General features: G+C 48.2%; 1 protein-coding gene and 1 long non-coding RNA gene across 2 annotated transcripts; one reads left to right on the top strand and one right to left on the bottom strand.

Annotated features, from left to right (window-relative positions):
* Positions 1-250: 250 nt before the first annotated feature.
* LOC115096257 lies at positions 251-10514 on the bottom strand. The gene is made up of 3 exons (XR_003858001.1): positions 10271-10514; positions 1307-1527; positions 251-1070 (listed from the first exon to the last, which is right to left on the bottom strand). It is a non-coding gene; the product is annotated as an uncharacterized LOC115096257 (long non-coding RNA).
* A 1020-nt stretch (positions 10515-11534) lies between these two features.
* Positions 11535-15499, top strand: ADO (2-aminoethanethiol dioxygenase). Its single transcript, XM_029609737.1, has one exon. It carries the CDS (start codon positions 12230-12232, stop codon positions 13031-13033), a length of 804 nt encoding a protein of 267 aa, XP_029465597.1. The 5' UTR covers positions 11535-12229; the 3' UTR covers positions 13034-15499.
* The last annotated feature ends 3870 nt before the right edge of the window (positions 15500-19369 follow it).

The following is a 19369-nucleotide window of genomic DNA, read 5'->3' as shown; positions in this document are numbered from 1 at the left end:
GCCAGCCGAGGTGTACAGGAAGAGAGGAGGGGAAGATGAAGGGACAGTCACAGGGTAAAAAAAAGGGGAGAGACAGGAGAGGACACGAGAAAGGGGAGGAAAGGAAGACCGACACATGGGAAAGCAAGGGAGGAAACACAAGGAGGTATGGAAGATCGGAACGGTCACAGGGGGAAGGGGAGAGACAATGAGAGCATCGAGGGAAGGAGGGAGACAGCTTAAGAGCCAAAGGAGACGGGGAGTACGGGAGAAAGGAGAGATAGAGAAAGAGGAAGGCACTGGGGAGGAGAGAGACAAGAGCAAGGGAGGGAGGGGACTAGAGACATGAGGGCAGCACAAGAGAGGCAATGCACAGAGGAGGGGGGAGCGCATATAGAGAGACAGGTGGCACAAGGGAAAACAGAAATGAAAGGCTGGGAAGGTTTTAAGGAAAGGGCGAGTGAGCCCCTGTGTCTGAGAGGCTGTGTGTTATGGAGAAGTATAGAGAGGGGTGTGTATTAGAAGGCGGCTTTAGTTGTGATAGAGAAGCAAAGCTGCATGAGAGAGGCTGTAGATTGATGTCTTTATGAGAATAGTTGAAATAACATTTTATAAAACAAAAGTATACTGAGGGGGGTGCTTGAGAGCCAAGTAATGAGTGGAATGACAACTGACAATAGTCTGTGACCTCCCCCCCCCCTCCCTCCAAAACAAGAAGATTATGTGGGGTGTCTAGTTATGGGCCATGGAAAGTTAAGCAAACAAAACATTGTAATCAAGGCCTTTCAAAATGTATGTACTCAAAAATAATAATCAAGAAAACACCTCAATAAATATTTGGACCATCATACCAATCTGCAGATACTGAATCTTTTTTCATTCAGTATTTTCACTGCTGTAGGTCATATATAATCATCGGCCCTTAGAAGTTAATCCCTTTTTTTTTTTTAGATTAAATTTTTAACATTTTTGAAAAATATTTTAATGCTTACAAACAAAAGAATAATACTTCCCCTTTAGTGAGATTAAGGCAAGCCCAACATATTAAGTTTCGCGATAGTCCACTTTTCTAATGTTTACATGAGGATTCTCTGAAATACAAAAATATAAAGTTAAAAAACTTTTTAACAGGACAGACAATACACTATTTAGCTCGAAGGATACCCACTAGACACCTTAACAACTCAGACATCAGCCATCTTAAAGAAAAGGACCAGCACTAGGCTTGGTTTATATGCACATACATGAAGTGCCTAACTCATATACGTCAAATAACATGTTATTATGATGCACAAGATGTTAGTATGGCTACATAAAAGCTCCTTACTCAATTTCCTACTCAAAACCAGACGGGGAGATAGTCCCAAGACAGAAAATCCATTTTTGCTCTTGATGCAAAAGTTTATTCACTCGATCGCCTCCCCTCCAGTGCACTAGTACAGTATCCAAAATTGTCCATTTTATATCCTCAAAGACATGCTGCAGTTCCAAAAAAATGCGAAACAAGAGGGGCTTCTATTTTTTCATTCTTGAGACAACATCTGTGTTCTACGAGACAGGTTTTAAGCATTTGTTTAGTCATCCCAACATATCTCAAGGAACATGGACAAATGATCATTTATTTATTTATTTATTTAATTCTTTTATATACCGACCTTCATGATAAGAATCATATATACAACAAAGGTAGATTTGCGCAACACTTGTAATGGTAATGAATTTCTCTACCTGTTGGTGAAAAAATATGATCTGCATCCAATCTCAGCTGGCAGAAAGAGCAATTGTAACAGTGGTCTGTATCTGTAGAGGGCAAGTTTGAGGTAGAATAGCTGGAATGTACAATTAGATCTTTAATGTTACAGCCCCTAGAAAATGCAAATCTTGAGATGAATTAAAATATGGGATGCATTTTTTGCAAGCTGTACCCAATGCTTTCTAATAGCTTGACAGATAAGAGCTGATGATGTTGAATGTCTCAAAACACAAGTCTGCCGATTTGAGTACCTCACTTGGAAAAAAACATAATCTTGGCTACTATACAATGCCCTACGATATGCTGACTTGACACATGAAGAAGGATAACCCCATTAAGAAATTGTTCTGCCATATATTTGGCCTGAAGTCATCATGATTTGAGCATGTCATCGTAGTCTTACAATGGAAAAGTTGGCCACCCTAGCTCCAAATGAGAGGAATTCCTCTGACATGTCCAAGTATGAAAAAGTAGTTATTTACATATACTAATCCTCACTAATGACCCCACATTTGCATGGAGGAATTTTAATTTCTAAAAAAATTAGTTTAACTGAACTATCCAAGTAGGAATGTTAGAAAATAAAATCATCAGTTCCTTACATTAAAGTCATTCACTACACTCTCAAGTCAGTGGTGGGTAAAGGCATTATGTACATACCCTTATCTGTCAACAGGAAAGAGAGAAAGATGAACATGCAATGTGGAGGAGGAGGAGAACAACAAAAATAGATCTAAAAGACAAAGTAATGAACATAGATTGGTGACTAATGCATGTGTAATCTTGGCCAAAGTTTCCACTTAACTTCCTTGGCATCATGTGCTTGACTTCAACGGTCTGCATTTTAAATGTCTATATACACTGAAGATCAGAGGCAATACTTCAAATGTGATATTTTCCTGCATTTTAAATAAGAAAATTATTCCTTACCTGCTAATTTTCGTTCCTGTAGTACCATGGATCAGTCCAGACGGTGGGTTATGTCCCCCGTCCAGCAGATGGAGTCAGAACAGACTTTGAGGGGCGTTACCATATAAACCAGTACACCCTCTGCTGGAGCTCAGTATAACGTATAGCAAAGCCCGATTAGAGCAAGAAACAGTCTGGATCAAGTGTACTTAACCATAAACTAAAATATGAGGTAACAAGAAACAGCCAACCATAGGCAAACAGCCAACTTGTAGGGAGCTGTGAACATGCATAAGAAAAAATTGAAAGGTACAATAAAGAACCCAAGCAGGAGCCAGAATCCCAGAGTGGTGGGCGTCTGGACTGATCCATGGTACTACAGGAACGAAAATTAGCAGGTAAGGAATAATTTTCTTTTCCCTGTACGTACCAGGATCAGTCTAGACGGTGGGATGTACCCAAGCTTCCCTAAATCGGGTGGGTCCCTGAGAGACCTGCTCGGAGAACCTGGTCGCCAAAGTGCCCAGAGGCTGACGACGCCAGGTGTAGTCGATAATGTCTCGAGAAACTGTGCAGCGATTTCCATGTTGCCGCACGGCAAATTTCCTGAGAGGAAACGGAACGAGCTTCCGCCCAGGACGCTGCCTGTGAGCAGGTGGAGTGAGCTATGACGCCGCGAGGCGGAACCCGTCCCGCTCCAATGTAAGATGCGGAAATGGCGTCTTTTAGCCAGCGAGCAATCGTCGTCTTCGATGCCTGTGACCCTTTCTTCGGCCCCGACCAGAGCACGAACAAGTGATCGGAGACCCGGAAGTCATTGGTAGCCTCCAAGTAGTGGAGCAAGGCGCGCTTGACGTCCAAATGACGAAGAGACCTTGGTTCGTCGGAAGCAAAGGCAGGAAGTTCCACCGTCTGATTCAAGTGGAAAGACGAGACCACCTTCGGGAGGAACGAAGGAACAGTGCGAAGAGAGACTCCTGAGTCCGTGAATCGAAGATAAGGCTCCCTGCAGGACAATGCTTGAAGAGATGCGTCGTGCGGAACAGATGGCTATGAGGAACACCATCTTGAGGATGAGATCCTTAAGGGTCGCTCCACGGAGTGGTTCAAAAGGCGAGCCTGACAAGGCACGAAGAACAAGGTTGAGGCTCCAGGAGGGACAGGGATCCCTGACCAGCGGTCGTAGGTGCTTGACACCCTTGAGAAAACGTGCGATGTCCGGCTGCAGAGGGAGAGAGATGTCCTTCTGTACCAGGGAGTTCAGGGCCGCCACCTGAACCCGAAGTGAGTTATAGGCGAGCCCCTTATCCAGGCCATCCTGAAGGAACTGTAGAATCAGTGGTACCGTCGCCTCCATGGGCCGGGTCCCTTGATTGGAACACCATATCTCGAAGACCCTCCAGACTCGGACGTAAGCAATGGAGGTAGAAGGTTTGCGAGTCCGCAGCATAGTCGAGATTACCGCCTCCGGGTAGCCTCGGCGGCGGAGGCGGCGCCGTTCAAAAGCCATGCCGCAAGACAGAAGAATTCTGCCTGCTCGAAAAATACCGGGCCCTGGTGCAGTAGACGAGGGAGATGTCCCAGTCGAAGCGGACCGTCCACCGCCAGTTGCAGGAGGTCTGCAAACCAGGGACAACGGGGCCACTCCGGGGCGACGAGAATCACGGCTCCTTGATGGTTTTCTATTCTGCGAAGAATCTTGCCCACCATGGGCCAGGGCGGGAAGGCGTAGAGCAGCTGGTCTGTCGGCCACGGAAGGACTAGGGCATCTACCCCTTCCGCGCCGTGCTCTCTCCTGCGACTGAAGAAGCGGGGGGCCTTGGCGTTGAGGGAAGTCGCCATCAAATCAAAGTGCGGAGCACCCCATCAGCGGACCAGAAGGTGCATCGCTTCGTCGGAGAAAGACCATTCTCCGGGGTCCAGCTGTTGACAACTCAGGTAGTCCGCCTGAATGTTGTCCACCCCGGTGATGTGTGAGGCCGCAATCCGGATGAGATGTATCTCCGCCCATTCCATCAGGAGCGTTGACTCGAGGGAGACATGCTTGCTCCTCGTCCCTCCTTGCTGATTGATGTAGGCCACGGTGGTGGCGTTGTCTGGGAGAATCCTTACCTCTCTGTTCCGCACCATCGAAAGGAAACGATGGAGCGCCAGACGTGCTGCCCTGGTTTCCAGGCGATTGATCGGCCACATCGCCTCCACTGGTGACCACGTCTCTTGCGTGGCACTTCGATCGCAGACGGCGCCCCATCCCACGAGGCTGGCATCGGTGGTGACCACCACCCAATTGGGCACCTCAAGAGAGACGCCGCGAGCCAAGTGCGACGGGACCAACCACCAACTCAGACTGTCCCTGGCGGTCTGTGGAAGGGGTAGGATCACTTGATAATCCTGAGAGACTGGTTTCCATCGGGAAAGGAGAGCCGCCTGCAGGGGTCGCAGATGCGCAAATGCCCAGGGTACCATATCGATGGTGGAAGCCATCACGCCCAGCAGCTGAAGATAATTCCAGGCGGTGGGTTCTGGCAATGCAGAAAACCGACGTACGTGATCCCGCAAGGATTGAGCCTTGTCCGGACGTAAGAACACCTTGCCCTGACGCGTATCGAAGCTCGCCCCCAAGAAGTCCAAGCGTTGCGAGGGCACGAGGGAGCTCTTGGAGAAGTTCGCCACCCAGCCCAGGGAGCGGAGGACCTGGATGACCCTGGCTACCGAGAACTGTCCGTGGGTGAAGGACTTCGCGCGAATCAGCCAGTCGTCCAGATAGGGATGTACAAGGATGCCCTCCTTCCTCAGGTCCGCCGCCACCACAACCATGATCTTGGTGAAGGTACGAGGGGCGGTCGCCAAGCCGAAGGGAAGTGCCTTGAATTAGAAGTGCTGACCGAGGATCTTGAAGCGGAGATAGCGACGGTGAGCAGGAAGGATGGGGATATGTAGGTAGGCTTCCGTCAAATCTAGGGAGACAAGAAACTCTCCTTGGTGTACTGCCGCAATCACCGAGCGTAACGTCTCCATGCGAAACCGGCTGACTCACAGTGATTTGTTGACCTCCTTCAGATCTAGGATGGGCCGGAAGGACCCGTCCTTTTTGGGCATGACGAAGTAGATAGAATAATGGCCCAAGCCCACCTCGCTGAAGGGGACGGGCGAAATGGCCCCTATGTCCCGCAACCGGTCCAGTGTTTGCTGCACCGCTGTCCTTTTGAGGTCGGAGCCACAAGGGGAGAAGAGAAACCTGTCCCTCGGAGGGTGGACAAACTCCAAGGCGTAGCCGTACTTTACAGTGTCCAAAACCCACTGATCCACGGAGATACGCACCCACTCCTCGTAGAAGTCCGCAAGCCGACCCCCGATCCTGGGAGTGGAGGAGTGGGCGACTCTGGCATCATTGGGTGGACTTAGGGGGAGGGTTTCCCTGCCCCGATCCGTCGCGCGTGGATCTACGCCCACGAAAGGACCGCGGCCAGGAGTGGGATCTGGAAGAGGTTGTCCACGGTCCAGACTGCCTGTAGGACCGGAAGCGCCGCTGCGCCCTGGCCCTGGTTCTGGAGGAGGCAAAGGACCGTGAAGAACGTTGTCTATCCTCGGGCAGCCAGTGGACTGCATTCTCCCCCAGAGACTTGATGATTTGATCCAAATCCTCTCCAAAAAGAAACTTGCCCCGGAAAGGCAGGGAGCCCAGGCTCGATTTGGAGGAGGCATCCGCCGCCCAATTCCGAAGCCACAGCAGCCTCCGAGCCACGGCTACCGACACCATGGACCTCGCCAGCACCCGAAAGAGGTCGTACAGGGCATCAGCCCCATAGGCTATGGCAGACTCCAGGCGGTCCGCCTGAGCAGCCTCCTCGGGCGGCAGATCCTGGGATGTGAGGAGTTGCTGCACCCAGCGAAGACTGGCCCTCTGAGCCAGCGAGCTACACATGACAGCTCGCATCCCCAAGGCGGAGACTTCGAAAACCCTTTTGAGGAAGATTTCCAGCTTGCGGTCCTGTGTATTCCGCAGGGCCGCTCCGCCTGTGACCGGAATCGTTGTCCTCTTGGTGACCGCCGAGTCCACCTTGGGGACCTTAATGAGCTCCAGGAAATCCTCAGGCAAGGGATACAATTTTTCCATGGCACGAGTGACCTTTAAAAATGCTTCCGGAGTATCCCACTCCCTGGTGAGGAGCTGAAGGAACGAATCATGGGTGGGAAAAGCCCGAGCTCTAGGCCGGAGGGCGGCGAGAACTGGATCCCCCTTTTTGGAAGAAGTGGCGACGGCGGGAGCAACTGGAGCTGGCGGATCCGGCGGTGGGTCAAGATCCAGCTCCAAGAGGATCTGAGGAATGAGATCATCCAGCTCCTCCCTTTGGAAGATCCTGAGCACGCGTGGGTCGTCTCCCTCAGCGTGCGAGTCTGGCTGCGCAGGATCCGGCGGGTCTGGGAGATCACCCCCCAAGGACGCAGTCGCCCCCGCCCCACCCAGGGTAGTCCCGAGGGTAGTACGCACCCGAGGGGGCAACCCAGGGGCCCCCGACCCAGATCCCACCGGGTCAGGGGAAGAACCATGTGGAGCCGTAGGAACCTTAGGCGTCTTGGACAGAGGGGGGCCCGAGGGCGGACCCCCGGGGCCCTCCAGGCCCTGTAGATATGCACTGTGCATCAAAAGAATAAACTCCGGCGAAAACCTCGGCATGCTGGGAGGGGGCCCTGGGAAGGGAACCTCAGCGGGCCCCTGATCGGGCAACCCCCCCTCCGGGGATAAATTCGGGGGAGAACCTCCCCGAAGATCCCTCTGCTCCTGCGCTGAGATCGGGGCAGCATTGTGCTGCAAATTCAAGATGGCCGCCGTTCCCGCCATTGGCGGCGAAGTGGCCGGCCCGCGCCGCGGGAAGGGGAGGAAGGAGAAAGTGCCGAGGGGCTGGGAGGTGCCTTCCCCACCGGGGAGGCACCGGGCACAAATCCCCTCCCGCGAAATTCTCGACCCCGGCTCGCCGCAGGCCGCACACCGGGACAGCCGCGGCATGAAGATCGCCGGGGAGAATAAAGAAAGCCATGGGGGGGCCTAGAGCGCGAGAAAGTGCCGCGGGGGGGCCCGAACGGCCTGCACTACCCGCCGAGGATGTCCCGGGCTGAAGGGGAAGACCCTCCTTGCAGCAGCGACCCTGGCGAAAAATCACCTCGGGGCCGCGGAACGGAGCCGGGAGCTCGGAGAGGCCGGCACCACCGGCTGCCACGAGGCACCTGCGCTTAAAAACCTGAGAGGAAAATTTGCAAAAATTCAAAAATCCTGCAAAGAGAAGAAAGGCTGCACTTACCCCAGCCAGGGAAGGAGGAGAGAAGAACAGAGAAGGAGGCAGAACAGACTTGAGCCACACCTCCCCAAAAATTGAACACTGTTTTTTTTTTAAACTTTAAACAACTTGATCCAAAAAGTAAGAGAGTGACAGGAAGAAGAAAGCGAAAAACCTAAGGCCCTGCCACCCTGGGGAAGCCGATGGTTCCCCAACTCTCATCTGCTGGAGTCAGAAAGATACTGAGCTCCAGCAGAGGGTGTACTGGTTTATATGGTAACGCCCCTCAAAGTTTGTTCTGACTCCATCTGCTGGACGGGGGACATAACCCACCGTCTGGACTGATCCTGGTACGTACAGGGAACAGCACATAGTTGCTCTCAAGAAAATAATTGTCTAAACCATTCAACTGAATTCCTAGAGATCTGATTCTTAAAAATTCTAGAGCTACATAAATAGGTGAATACATCATTCATGCAGCCATGGGATATGCATTCACTTTTCAAGCAGCTGCAAGATGTGTATTGTTTCTAGGATATGTCTGTCCTTGCCATGCCTTTACCCTAGAATGGAAAGACAGACAAGAACACTACCTGTGCCTCTGCCACTTTCACCTATAATTCAAGTCCCATAAAATCCTTTTTGATCTGCTCAGGGTCACATCTGGCAATATTTGTGCCCACGTGGAAGTACAGCATAAGTAGTGCTCAGAGGGTCTGATGAGTTTCCGCAATCTTTCCACAACATTTCAAATTTAGGCTTCTGGCAGGCAGCACATCTCCCTAGACAATAGGGTTGGTTTCCAGATGGGTCCCTCTGTTCCAGGTAAAGACCCCAACAACCATCATCTTCTTTTCTTTATTGCCTCTGAAATGTTCTGCTTCCCCTCTTTCCATGATTCTAGGATTATGCATTGGTTCTGTAGCTGAACTGAAGGGACTTAGTAATGGCTGGTGTCTGCTGCTAGAAGTGACTATCTTCCAGTTTCCAGACACCTAGAAAACAATATCTTGCTTCTCCTCTGCTTCCCTTATTGTCTCCATGCATAACCTACTGATAAATCCTGCATTTTCTGAATGCCCTTCGGCCTGGCCACTTCTTGCAGCTCAGTTCTCCTCCTTTCCCTATGCAGAGCTGAGACAACACAAGCAGGACAAAGGCAGCTTCCTCTCCTGTGGTGTTCTTCAAATGGAGCTGCAGCTCTTTTATTTTTTAAGTTTAAAGAAAGCATGGGGAGATGAACAAGGAAATACAGAGGCACGGGGGAAGAAAGGTAGAGGAGCCCATGGAACGGAAAGGGAAGGAAAGAAAGGTATAAAAGAGATGGAGGGCACATAAGCAAGGAAAGGAGGTATGATCAAGAGGCACAGGAGAGATGGACAGAGGGACACAGGAATAGAAAGAAAAAATAGAGTAACAGCTGAGGACCTGTGCAGAGGATGAAAAGGGCAGGAAACCAAATGAAGACAAGAGAAGATGCAGTGGGGAAGAAGAGGTGAGAGAAGGAAAGGGGGAAATGTTGGTCAAGTGAAACAGCAGGTGGTGGTGGGAAAAGGGAGAACGGAAGGGAGACGAGGCAGAATATTCACATTTTCTGGCACATATTATAGTACTAGAATTGTTATATAGGTACTTACAGCTAGGGGCATCCATACTTATATAACAATGTCTGCAGCTACCACTTATGCCAGATAATGCTGACTGAATTCCCTTCATTCTCCTGTCCTTCTCCACCCTAATTTCAGAATGAACAAATTCCAAAATTTCCAGGTATGCCTGCTGCAAGGGTTTTGGGGTAAAAGTGATGTCTCTGTGTACTTACTGGTATCATAGAATCTGTATATTATTTCACAGTTACCACAAAAATGCAGTTTACTTACCATTGTCATGATCAGCAGCAGACATCATCACTAAATGATCGTTTTCACTAAAGTCATTATGAAATTTCATGATTAGAAACAGAACTGCTATGTGGCAAAAAAAAAAAAAAAAGTGCACCTCCAGAGGTCTGCAGTCAGATCTGGGGACCCCAAAGTCTAACTTTCAGACCTATTCACAGATTTGTTCACAAGTGGATGCACTGAGATTTATCCTAGTATTTTATAAACTGTGCAGCGGGTTGCTTGCACAATTTATAAAATGCAGCATAGTTCTGCTCTGAAAGTATGCGCCTATGTTTCAGTACGTGTGAATATTTGCAATGCAATGAAAGTGCTTACTGTACCTGCTTTATAAACATATACATATATATTCTAACACAAAAATAAATAACATGTATACTTAAAACCTTATTTATTCACTGAGGCAGATAAAGTACGTGTGTATACTGTTTTGAAAATACCTGTGCGCTTACTTGAAATCACGAGTTTGCCAATTCCTCCCCCAGTTCACATAGTCCATCTCCAGTTCACCTACAACTTCTAGTACTTCAACCTGAATTCCTCCCAGTTCACCCAGACCTCCTATCCAAAAACTGAAAAGGACAAGTTTAATTTCACTTGCATTAGTCAATTATCAGGTGCAAAATTGTACGAATAAATTAGATAATTTATATGTGTAAATCTCTTATAGAATAGCAACTTCATTTAATTTATTGATATTTATGAATCGATTTCCAGATAAAAGCACTCAAAGCAATGTACAACTTCTGCGCATATCTCTTGACCCTGCCCCAGAATGCCCCTATAACTGCCCTTTTTTTGCACTGGTAAATGTGTGACACAAAAAATAAATTGATGTTTATAAAAATGGCATGTACGCAATTACATGCTACATATGCACGTATATGCTATTTTTTTCCCCATACATAACCCCTTTACAAATTTACTCAAAAGGCAATAGAGATAGGGAAAAGCTTTAGAGCCATGTGGCAGAGTTTTCTGAGGTACACTGCGGAGGAAATAGCGTTCTGGTATCACTTAGAAAAGTGTATCTTGGGATACATTCTGACACTGGCGGAGAAAGGGCAAGATGACTATAAGCATGCTGTTCCTAAGGCTTAGAATCAAACTAGCTTTAAAAAGGGAAACCATATAACAGAATAAAGTACTCTCACAATTGTGCTTACTGTTTCTTTTCTCTTATCTTCATGTAATGAGAGCATATTTATTTTTGGAAGAAGACAGATAAGAGATACCATCACATATTTATAACACTAAATTTGCCTAGTTTATGAGATAATAATGAAATTTACCGATGTTTTACAGTTGATTACCTTTTATACATTTTGGTTAGATTTGCTGCATTTAAAACCAGCTGAAATTGGAAGCTCCTAACTTGAGGTCTTTTACCTGATTTCTATTTCAATTAGATTCACATCTTTCGACATAAAAAGTCCTGTACTCAACAATCACTATCATGGGCCTAGAACATTACAATGAAAAAATAGTTTTTGTTTTAATCTTAACAAGATTTGACCCGTCTCTTACGCTGTTTAAATCTTACTCAATAGACATGGCACACAAATATACCTTTTATCATAGACACTATAATGGAATAAAGATGACACTTTTAAATTATAGCTGCACTTAATACTTTTTATTGCTTAAAATGAGTATTCTCCATTCTTTAAAAAAAAAAATTATATAGCCAAAGGAGATGCATTGGCAGTTTCATAGATCTATTAGGCCTAAGCTTCTTGAACTATCACATTAACCGCTACAAATCTCCATACTGATCCTCAAGCAATCCACTTATCAGTCAAAGAAAACTGGACTCGCACTACATGCTAAATGAAGAAGTACCGGGCTGGAACCATCTAAAATACAAGAAGCGCCATCAGGTTAGAGCCCCTTTCCATCGTTTCCGGGACTTCTGGAAAAGGCACCGCGCCCTTTATCTTTTAACTTGCCGAGCCACATGGGAGTTGGAGTTCTCCACTGGTAGATATTATTAATATCTGTTTATGTAAGCGATTTCGAATAGCAGCCGCAATCAGTTGAAGAGCTCATACAACATGCGCCGTTAATTACAATTTGGAGGCCCTCCCCCCCCAAGCTGCTGTAGACGCGGAGGGACTACAAGCCCCATGCTGCCAAGCGGTGCCCGAGCTCGTGCTGCAGACGTGAGAGGAATATTTGCACGAATGGGCGGTGAACTCCACGCGCACTGTAACGTCGCTGCGGGAGAGGTGAGCTAAGGACTCCCTGAGGCCCTAAGGTGGGGGATGCGACGTTTCTCGCGGGAAACCGTTAGGTGCTGAGGTGGGGGGTCAGCGGCCGACGGCGTCGCTCTTGCTGCCGCGGAGTGGGCAGTCCGGCGTCCGGGCGCTGGTCTGGACTCGAGCGCCAGGCAGCGGACAGAGGGGGCTGCCATGCCGCGGGACAACATGGCCTCCCGTATCCAGAAGATCGCCCGGCAGGCTCTCCTTACCTTCCGTAAAAACGGCTCGACCTCGCAGGCGGACGAGGGCAAGAGCTTCCTGGAGAACGTGAACAAGCTGACGGCGCTACTGAGCGAAATCCGAGCCGAGGACCTGAACATCGCCCCGCGGGCGGCCGGGCCCTTGCCCGCCCCCATCTCGGTGCCGCATAACCCGCCCGTCACCTACATGCACATCTGCGAGACGGACGCCTTCAGCATGGGGGTCTTCCTGCTCAAGAGCGGCGCCTGCATCCCCCTGCACGACCACCCGGGCATGAACGGCCTGCTGAAGGTGCTGTACGGCCAGGTTAGCATCAGCGGCTTCGACAAACTCGACGCGGCGGGCGCCAAGAAGAAGGAAAAGGCGACCGCCGCGCCGCTGCAGCAGCAGTTCAACCCGCCGCTCCTCTCCCACCAGAAAGACGCGCTGCGTCGGGCCCTCCTGCGCTCTGTGGGCGAGTTCAGCGAGAGCAGCGGGCCCTGCCTCCTCAGCCCCCACCGGAACAACCTACACCAGATCAACGCCGTGGACGGGCCCGCCGCCTTCCTGGACATTTTGGCTCCCCCGTACGACCCGGACGACGGCCGGGACTGTCACTACTACAAGCTCCTGCAGCTAGCCGCCGGCAGCGAGTTGCTGGCTGGCCAGGCGGACCCGAGCGTTCCCCAGGAGGTGTGGCTGCTGGAGATCCCCCAGCCGGCTGACTTCTGGTGCGGAGGGGAGCCCTACCCCGGCCCCAAGGTCTCTCTCTGAAAGCCGCCCTTTCGTAGGTGGCCCGGTGCAGCTGGGGGGGGGCAAACTCTTGGACGGCTCTTGTGTTGTAACATGCCCCCTGCCTATTGCTAGGAGCTACGATCAAGAGACATTATCTGTGGTCTCCTGGTGTTTTGTTTTTTTGTTTAATTGTCCTGTCTTTGCCAGAACTACCTTAAAGACGTCAAGTATTCAATTCGAAAGCCATAGTGAATATTCTTATATAGTACCTGTATATTTTTCTCCTTTTCATAATGACCATAAAAGATCCTTTCGTTTACTCTTTAGTTAAGTGAAGTATAGCCCGACAGCTAATTTATTGGCAGTTTTTGTTGGTATAGACAATGCTGTGATTTCATTTTCTTAGTTGAAAACAGTAAAACATTTCCACTGCCAGTGTTTGAGCTGTTTTCTGGGTTCTCTATTTACAAGTGTAACAGAAAACATTGAAAAAGAGAAGCCAAATTTGATGTTAGCAGGACATAGCACAAGTGTGATCAAACTAGGCCACAGGGTTGAGGTGGAAAGATCACCTAGCATGAATAGTGTGCCATTGTAATATCCTGTACTTGAGTTTACTAGCAAAAAGTACAAGATGTTTACAGCAAATTCAAAATGTTGCAGCTAGACTGCTTGCCCAGGCACAATTCAGAGAACATGTTTAACACTTTTGGACCACTCTCCATTGATTACAGGTTACTCAGCATATTACATGTGAAACATTTTAACTTTGACATGATATGGGCCTCATCTTACATTCCCCCTCAGACATTATGATCACAAGGGGATAATTATCTGGTGATTCCACCCAAAATGATTTTTTTGTTTGTTTGTTTTTTTAATACAGGTGCAAATTAGTGGAATAATTTAGCTCTTATCAACTGACTTTTTGTCATTTAGACTTTTGTTAAATGCCTTTGCATTTACTGCTGTTTGACATTAATTGAGATATTGCTTGATTATGACTTCTGTGTCTATTTCTATTACATGTTCATTTCATTGTTTTTGTTCTACTGTAACCTGCTCTGAGTGATCTTGCATGGGATAAATAGGGAAATAAAAACAAGAGAATACTGACATGATATACTTGTATGCCACAAATATTGTTTACCAAAGCATTAAGCTATCTATATTCAGCAAGAATTCTTGCCATATACATAGCTATAGAGAACTCTTTTTTTTTTTTTTTTTTTTTTCCCTGAACAGGACCTTTTATTTAGGAAATTGATATTATTTATATTTCTATCTTGGTGATCATTTTCTCCAGAGATTATTTTGAAGTAACAGTACCTCCAACTTAATTTAAAATAATGCAGTGGGACTGAATAACAAAATTAAGATCCCTATATGTTTGTGAATCCAGGTCTTCTAAGTCTCTTCTACTATTGTGAGTTTAAGAAAGTTGGGGAATTCTTTGATTCCCATCAGCACGGCAAGGTGTCCACATAAATATAGTAGCTATGAGATTGCTTGAAATATTAACTTTTCCTAGCCTTAGTCCTCTTTTTTTTTTATTTTTTATTTTTTTTTAAATCTATTGACAATTTTTTAAAGATTCATCTTTGCCTCTACTAGATTCTTTTTATTGACTGGACATATTAATACAGAAGGTCAATGACATGCACATATAATAAACAAAAGTATAAAAAATGTGAGAAAAACAAGACGAGAAAAGGAGGTATAGATGAGATGTTGGTTGAGGCTGCTAACCTAGTTTGAGTACATTTGCCAATATCCATACTAAGTTCTATTATCTGTATTAAGGTGGCGAACCTCCAGTCTTCAAGGTCTACAACCAGATGGGTTTTCAGGAAATCTCTAATGAATATGCGTAAGAGTTGCATGCCCACTGCCTCGATTTATGCAAATTATCTCATGCATATTCATTGTGGATATCCTGAAAACCCACCTAGTTGACTGTGTCCCAAGGTTTGGGTTGAGAATCTGTTTTAAATAATGTCTTCAGTTGCAGTGAAAGTAACTGCAAAAAAAAAAAGCCTGGCCATTTATGAATATATATTTCTCATGATCCCACAATAGAAACGTTGAATATGATGGCAGATAGAGATCATATGGCCTATCAAGTCTGCTCATCCACATCTTCTACTCAGTTTTATAATAGCCCATCCCTCAGAGATTCTCTTTGCTGGAACCATGGTTCTTGAGTTCCGATACAGTCCTTGTCTCCACAGAGAGGCTGTTCCATGTGTTCACCATCCTTTATGTAAAGAAATATTTCCATAGATTACCTCCCAAGTCTACTCCCCTTTCACCCTCTTTTACGTTGCTAAATATCTAGTCATTACTTTCAGCCATTGTGTTAACATGGGAGTATGTGGAGTGGTCCATTTTGAGAAGGATATACTTTTTTTCCCCTAGAAGTACCAGATCTATAAATCTTCTTTGGACTTGGGTCCCTTTGGGATTTTTGTCTTGCTTATTCAATAAAATCGTTTTGCTTATTAATTTGATGCTTAATTCTGATTGATTAATTTGTTCCATAATCGGTGTCCAAAAACACTTAATGGCTTTCTGTTCGTCAAAGCAACGATATTTAACTTGCTTTAAGGCCATCACATTTATTGTATTTCTTTTATAGTAGCCATCCCTGTCGAAAAGTAATACAATATTCTCAGAGCAACTTACATTTCTCAATGAGGTAGATATTCAGACTCTCGTAGCAGATAACTTATCTGCTAACTTAGCTGGGATATTCAGTGGCACAGCCATGCTGCTGAATATACCTGGATAACTTTTGAGTTAACTGGATAAATTTATCCAGCTAATTTTAGACCTTTTCAATAGTAGGTCTAACTTACAAGGCTAAGTAAGCTGGATAAGTCTAAATATTGCTACTTGTCTGGCTAAGTTAGCTGGATAAATAGTGCCTTCCAGCTCCTCCTCCAATCCGTCCACTACTTAGCCGGCTAACTAAGTAGTTATCCAGCTAAGCTGTGGCCGCTGAACACAGTCAGATATTCTGAATCTGCTGCTTAGGCAAGTAAGTCAGAACCTAATCTGCTAAGTGACAGTGAGTATCGGTCTCTAATAATTGGAGAGGGTAATATTTGAAAGTTTTATAAAGACATTTAACACAAACCTCTGTTCTCCTAGGACAAGCAGGATGGTAGTCCTCACAATGGGTGACATCATCACTGTGCATGCCACTATCCGTACGGCCACACAGGGTCCCCCTTCAGTTTCTTTCTTTCTGTGGTGCAGTTGCTTCACATTGGTAGAGCTCTGCTCTGTCTTAGAGTTCAGCATTTTCTTCTTGCAATTTTTTCACCACTTTCACATGGGGTCCCCCTTCCTCGGTTTCCCCCTAGTGAAAGGGATGGCGAAGTAAGTTTTTACCTTCTTTGTGATCGGTTCCAGGGATTTTTTTGGCATCTATGTCCGCCCTGCACCGTCAGCTCGAGGCATGGCCTCCTCTGGTTTCCAGTGATGCCCCCAGTGCCTGCGGACCATGTCTTTGTTCCGCATGAGGTCAGCATCCTTTGCCTGGGGGCATCTTGTGATGTCTGGGGTTGCCATTTTTTGACCAGATGAATCTCAAGGTCGTAGGGCATGTCTAGATAAAATGGAGAAACCTTTTCGGCTCAAGAAGTCGTGGCCCTCCACGCCGGCATCCGGTGTATTGACACCACACGGTTGAGGGGAACCCATGAACACTGAACTCTCGGTGTCTATCCCTGCTTAGGCTCCCCCTCTGGAGAGGAGTGCCGGAGATCGACCTCTGTCTGTGTCCTCCCGTTCCAGAACATCGGATTCTTCACCCTCCTTGGTGCCGGGGAAAGATCAGGCTCCTGCCATGTCCATGGCAGGCTTCTAGGTGGAGCTGGATCGTAGGGTTCAGTTGGCAGTGCTCTGAACCCTCAGTCATCGAGCCGCAGGCCCCGTCGGTGCCTCCACTGATGCTGGAGCTCACACCCTTGATCCTAGCACCGCTGCTGGAATGCCTTGATGTATTACTCGGTGCCTTCCCTACGTAGCCAATACTTGGGGTTTCCTCTGTCCCCCGGCATCCATCGTTGCCTCCCCCCTTGGGGACTCTACCGATCGCCAGTTCTTCTGAGGAAGAAGACTTGGTGCTTCCAGGTGCCTTGGGGCCTCTAGCGCCTAGACTGCTGCTTCTGACTTTGGCACCAGGCCCTTTGGGGACCTCTATGCCGTGTGTGCCCCCAGAGCTTCTGGGGCCCAGACCGCAGGCAGTTAGCATGGGTCCCCAGCTGACCTCTCTGAAAGATCTCAGCAAGGAGGAAGCCCCATATGACCCCTGGGGTGACGATACTTCCAAATCCTCCTCCGATTGTTTCTGAGGATGTCCTCTCGAACCGTGTGTCGTCCCCCCCCCCCCCCCCCCCCCCCCCCAGGATTTGACCTTTGCCAGGTTTGTCCGAACAATGGTGGAGTCTATTCCGTTTCAGCTCCTCATAGTAGAGGATGCTCTGAAGGAGGTAGTAGCATGAAATATTCAAGGAGTTGCTCCTGCCTATCTGGAAACATCCTATTTCCGTCTCCCCCGGTAAATAGGAAGAGTGATACTGTCTACCTTGTTCAGAAGTGCCTAGGGTTTTAACGGCACCAGCTCCCCCAGCAGTCGGTGGTAATGCAATCTGCTCTCAAAAAGGTGAAGCGGTCCCGAACCCATGCTTCCATGCCTCCGGGCTGGGACCATAGGGAATGGGACACGCTAGGTAGGAAAGTGTACCGGGGGCATTGTTAATAGCCCGTATCGCTTCCTACCAGTTATATATGACCCGATCCTCCCTGAACCTTTGGAAGAAAGTTCAGGAGTTGGCGGAACACCTCCCTCAACAGCAGCAGGAGCTGTTCTTAGCACTCGTCCACGAGGTGCGTTCCACATATGAAGTGTTGAAACGTCAACCCGAATGGCCCCATGGGCAGTGGAGCCCGCAGAATGGCTTGGCACTGACCCTCGGACCTATGACTGGAGGTCCAGGACAAACTTGCAGACCTCCCCGTACAAGGGATAACCTTTTTGGAAATAAAGGTCCAAGATGCTGTGGCTCAGCTGAATGATCATCATGTCACCTTCCAGCATCTTTATGCTAGCACGTTTGATCCTCCCTTCTCAGCCAGACAGTCTATGAGACAAGGGGCCAGATGGTCTTTTTACCATCAGAAGAAAAATTATCCATCAGTCTCCCGAGGGCACTCTCAGTGGGTCCCATCTAGGGGCCGCCCCAAGCAGCAGCAGATGCCTAGACCCCAGCCCGTGCCTCAACTGAGCCCCACTACTGGGTTTTGACTGGCAGAGAAGGGAGCACAAGCCGTCACCGTACCCTTGGAACAGTCTCCAATAGTGGGAGGCTGCTTATGCCTCTTTCGGCATCGTTGGTCAGTGATCACATCGGATCGGTGGGTACTCTCCATCGTTCGCCGAGAGTACCATTTAAACTTCGTCAGTGCGCCTGGGGACACTCCCCTGTGCCCCTCCTGGGGTCCGTTTCCACAACAAGAAGTCCTGTTGTCTGAGCTCTCCGCCTTCATTCAAGTCAGGGTGGTTGAACCAGTTCCTCCATGGCAACAGGGGACGGGGTTTTACTCCCGATATTACCTGGTCCCCAAGAGGACCAGTGGACTCCGGCCCATTCTGGACTTGAGGGCTCTAAATCATTTACTCAAATGAGAGAAGTTCAAGATGGTCTCCCTTGGTGCTCCGATCACTCTTTTACATGGAGAAGACTGGCTTTGCTCCTTTGATCTCAAGGATATGTATGCGCACATCGATATCTCTGCTTCCTGGTGGGCTCCTGGCATTTTCAGTACAGGGTGCTGCCATTTGGCCTCACCTCAGTGCCACGTGTCTTCACTAAATGTCTAGTGCCAGTAGCAGTACACGGCACGGGTCTTCCCCTACTTAGATGACTAGCTTATCAAGGGCAGCTCTCCACAGGGAGCTCTTCAGTCTCTCGGGTTTGTCGTCAACTACCCGAAGGCCCATCTGACTCCCTCTATGTTCCTGGACTTCATTGGTGCCCACCTGAACACGATGGTGGGCAGGGCCTACCTCCCTCGCGACTGAGCGCTCACCTTGGCAGGCTTGGCGAACTTGGTGCGTCAGAGCCCGTGGATCACTGCCCGTTTTATGCTGTACTTTTTGGGCCACATGGCGGCCTCTGTTCACGTCCCTCCATTTGCCCACTTACACATGCAGTAGGTCTCCCAGGACCTCAATGTGTGCAAGTGTGTTGCCCAGCCGCTTCAGATTTCCTTGTCCTGGTGGGAGGAACTTGCCAATCTGAAACAGGAGGGGGGGGGGGGTGTCCTCTTCCAGTCCCCCTCCTTGCAAGTTGTCCTCACCACGGA

The sequence above is a fragment of the Rhinatrema bivittatum genome, chromosome 7 (assembly GCF_901001135.1).
Source record: "Rhinatrema bivittatum chromosome 7, aRhiBiv1.1, whole genome shotgun sequence".
NCBI classification, from domain to species: domain Eukaryota; kingdom Metazoa; phylum Chordata; class Amphibia; order Gymnophiona; family Rhinatrematidae; genus Rhinatrema; species Rhinatrema bivittatum.
Note: the sequence above shows the minus strand (reverse complement) of the source record. Positions and strands in the feature narration are given on the sequence as shown.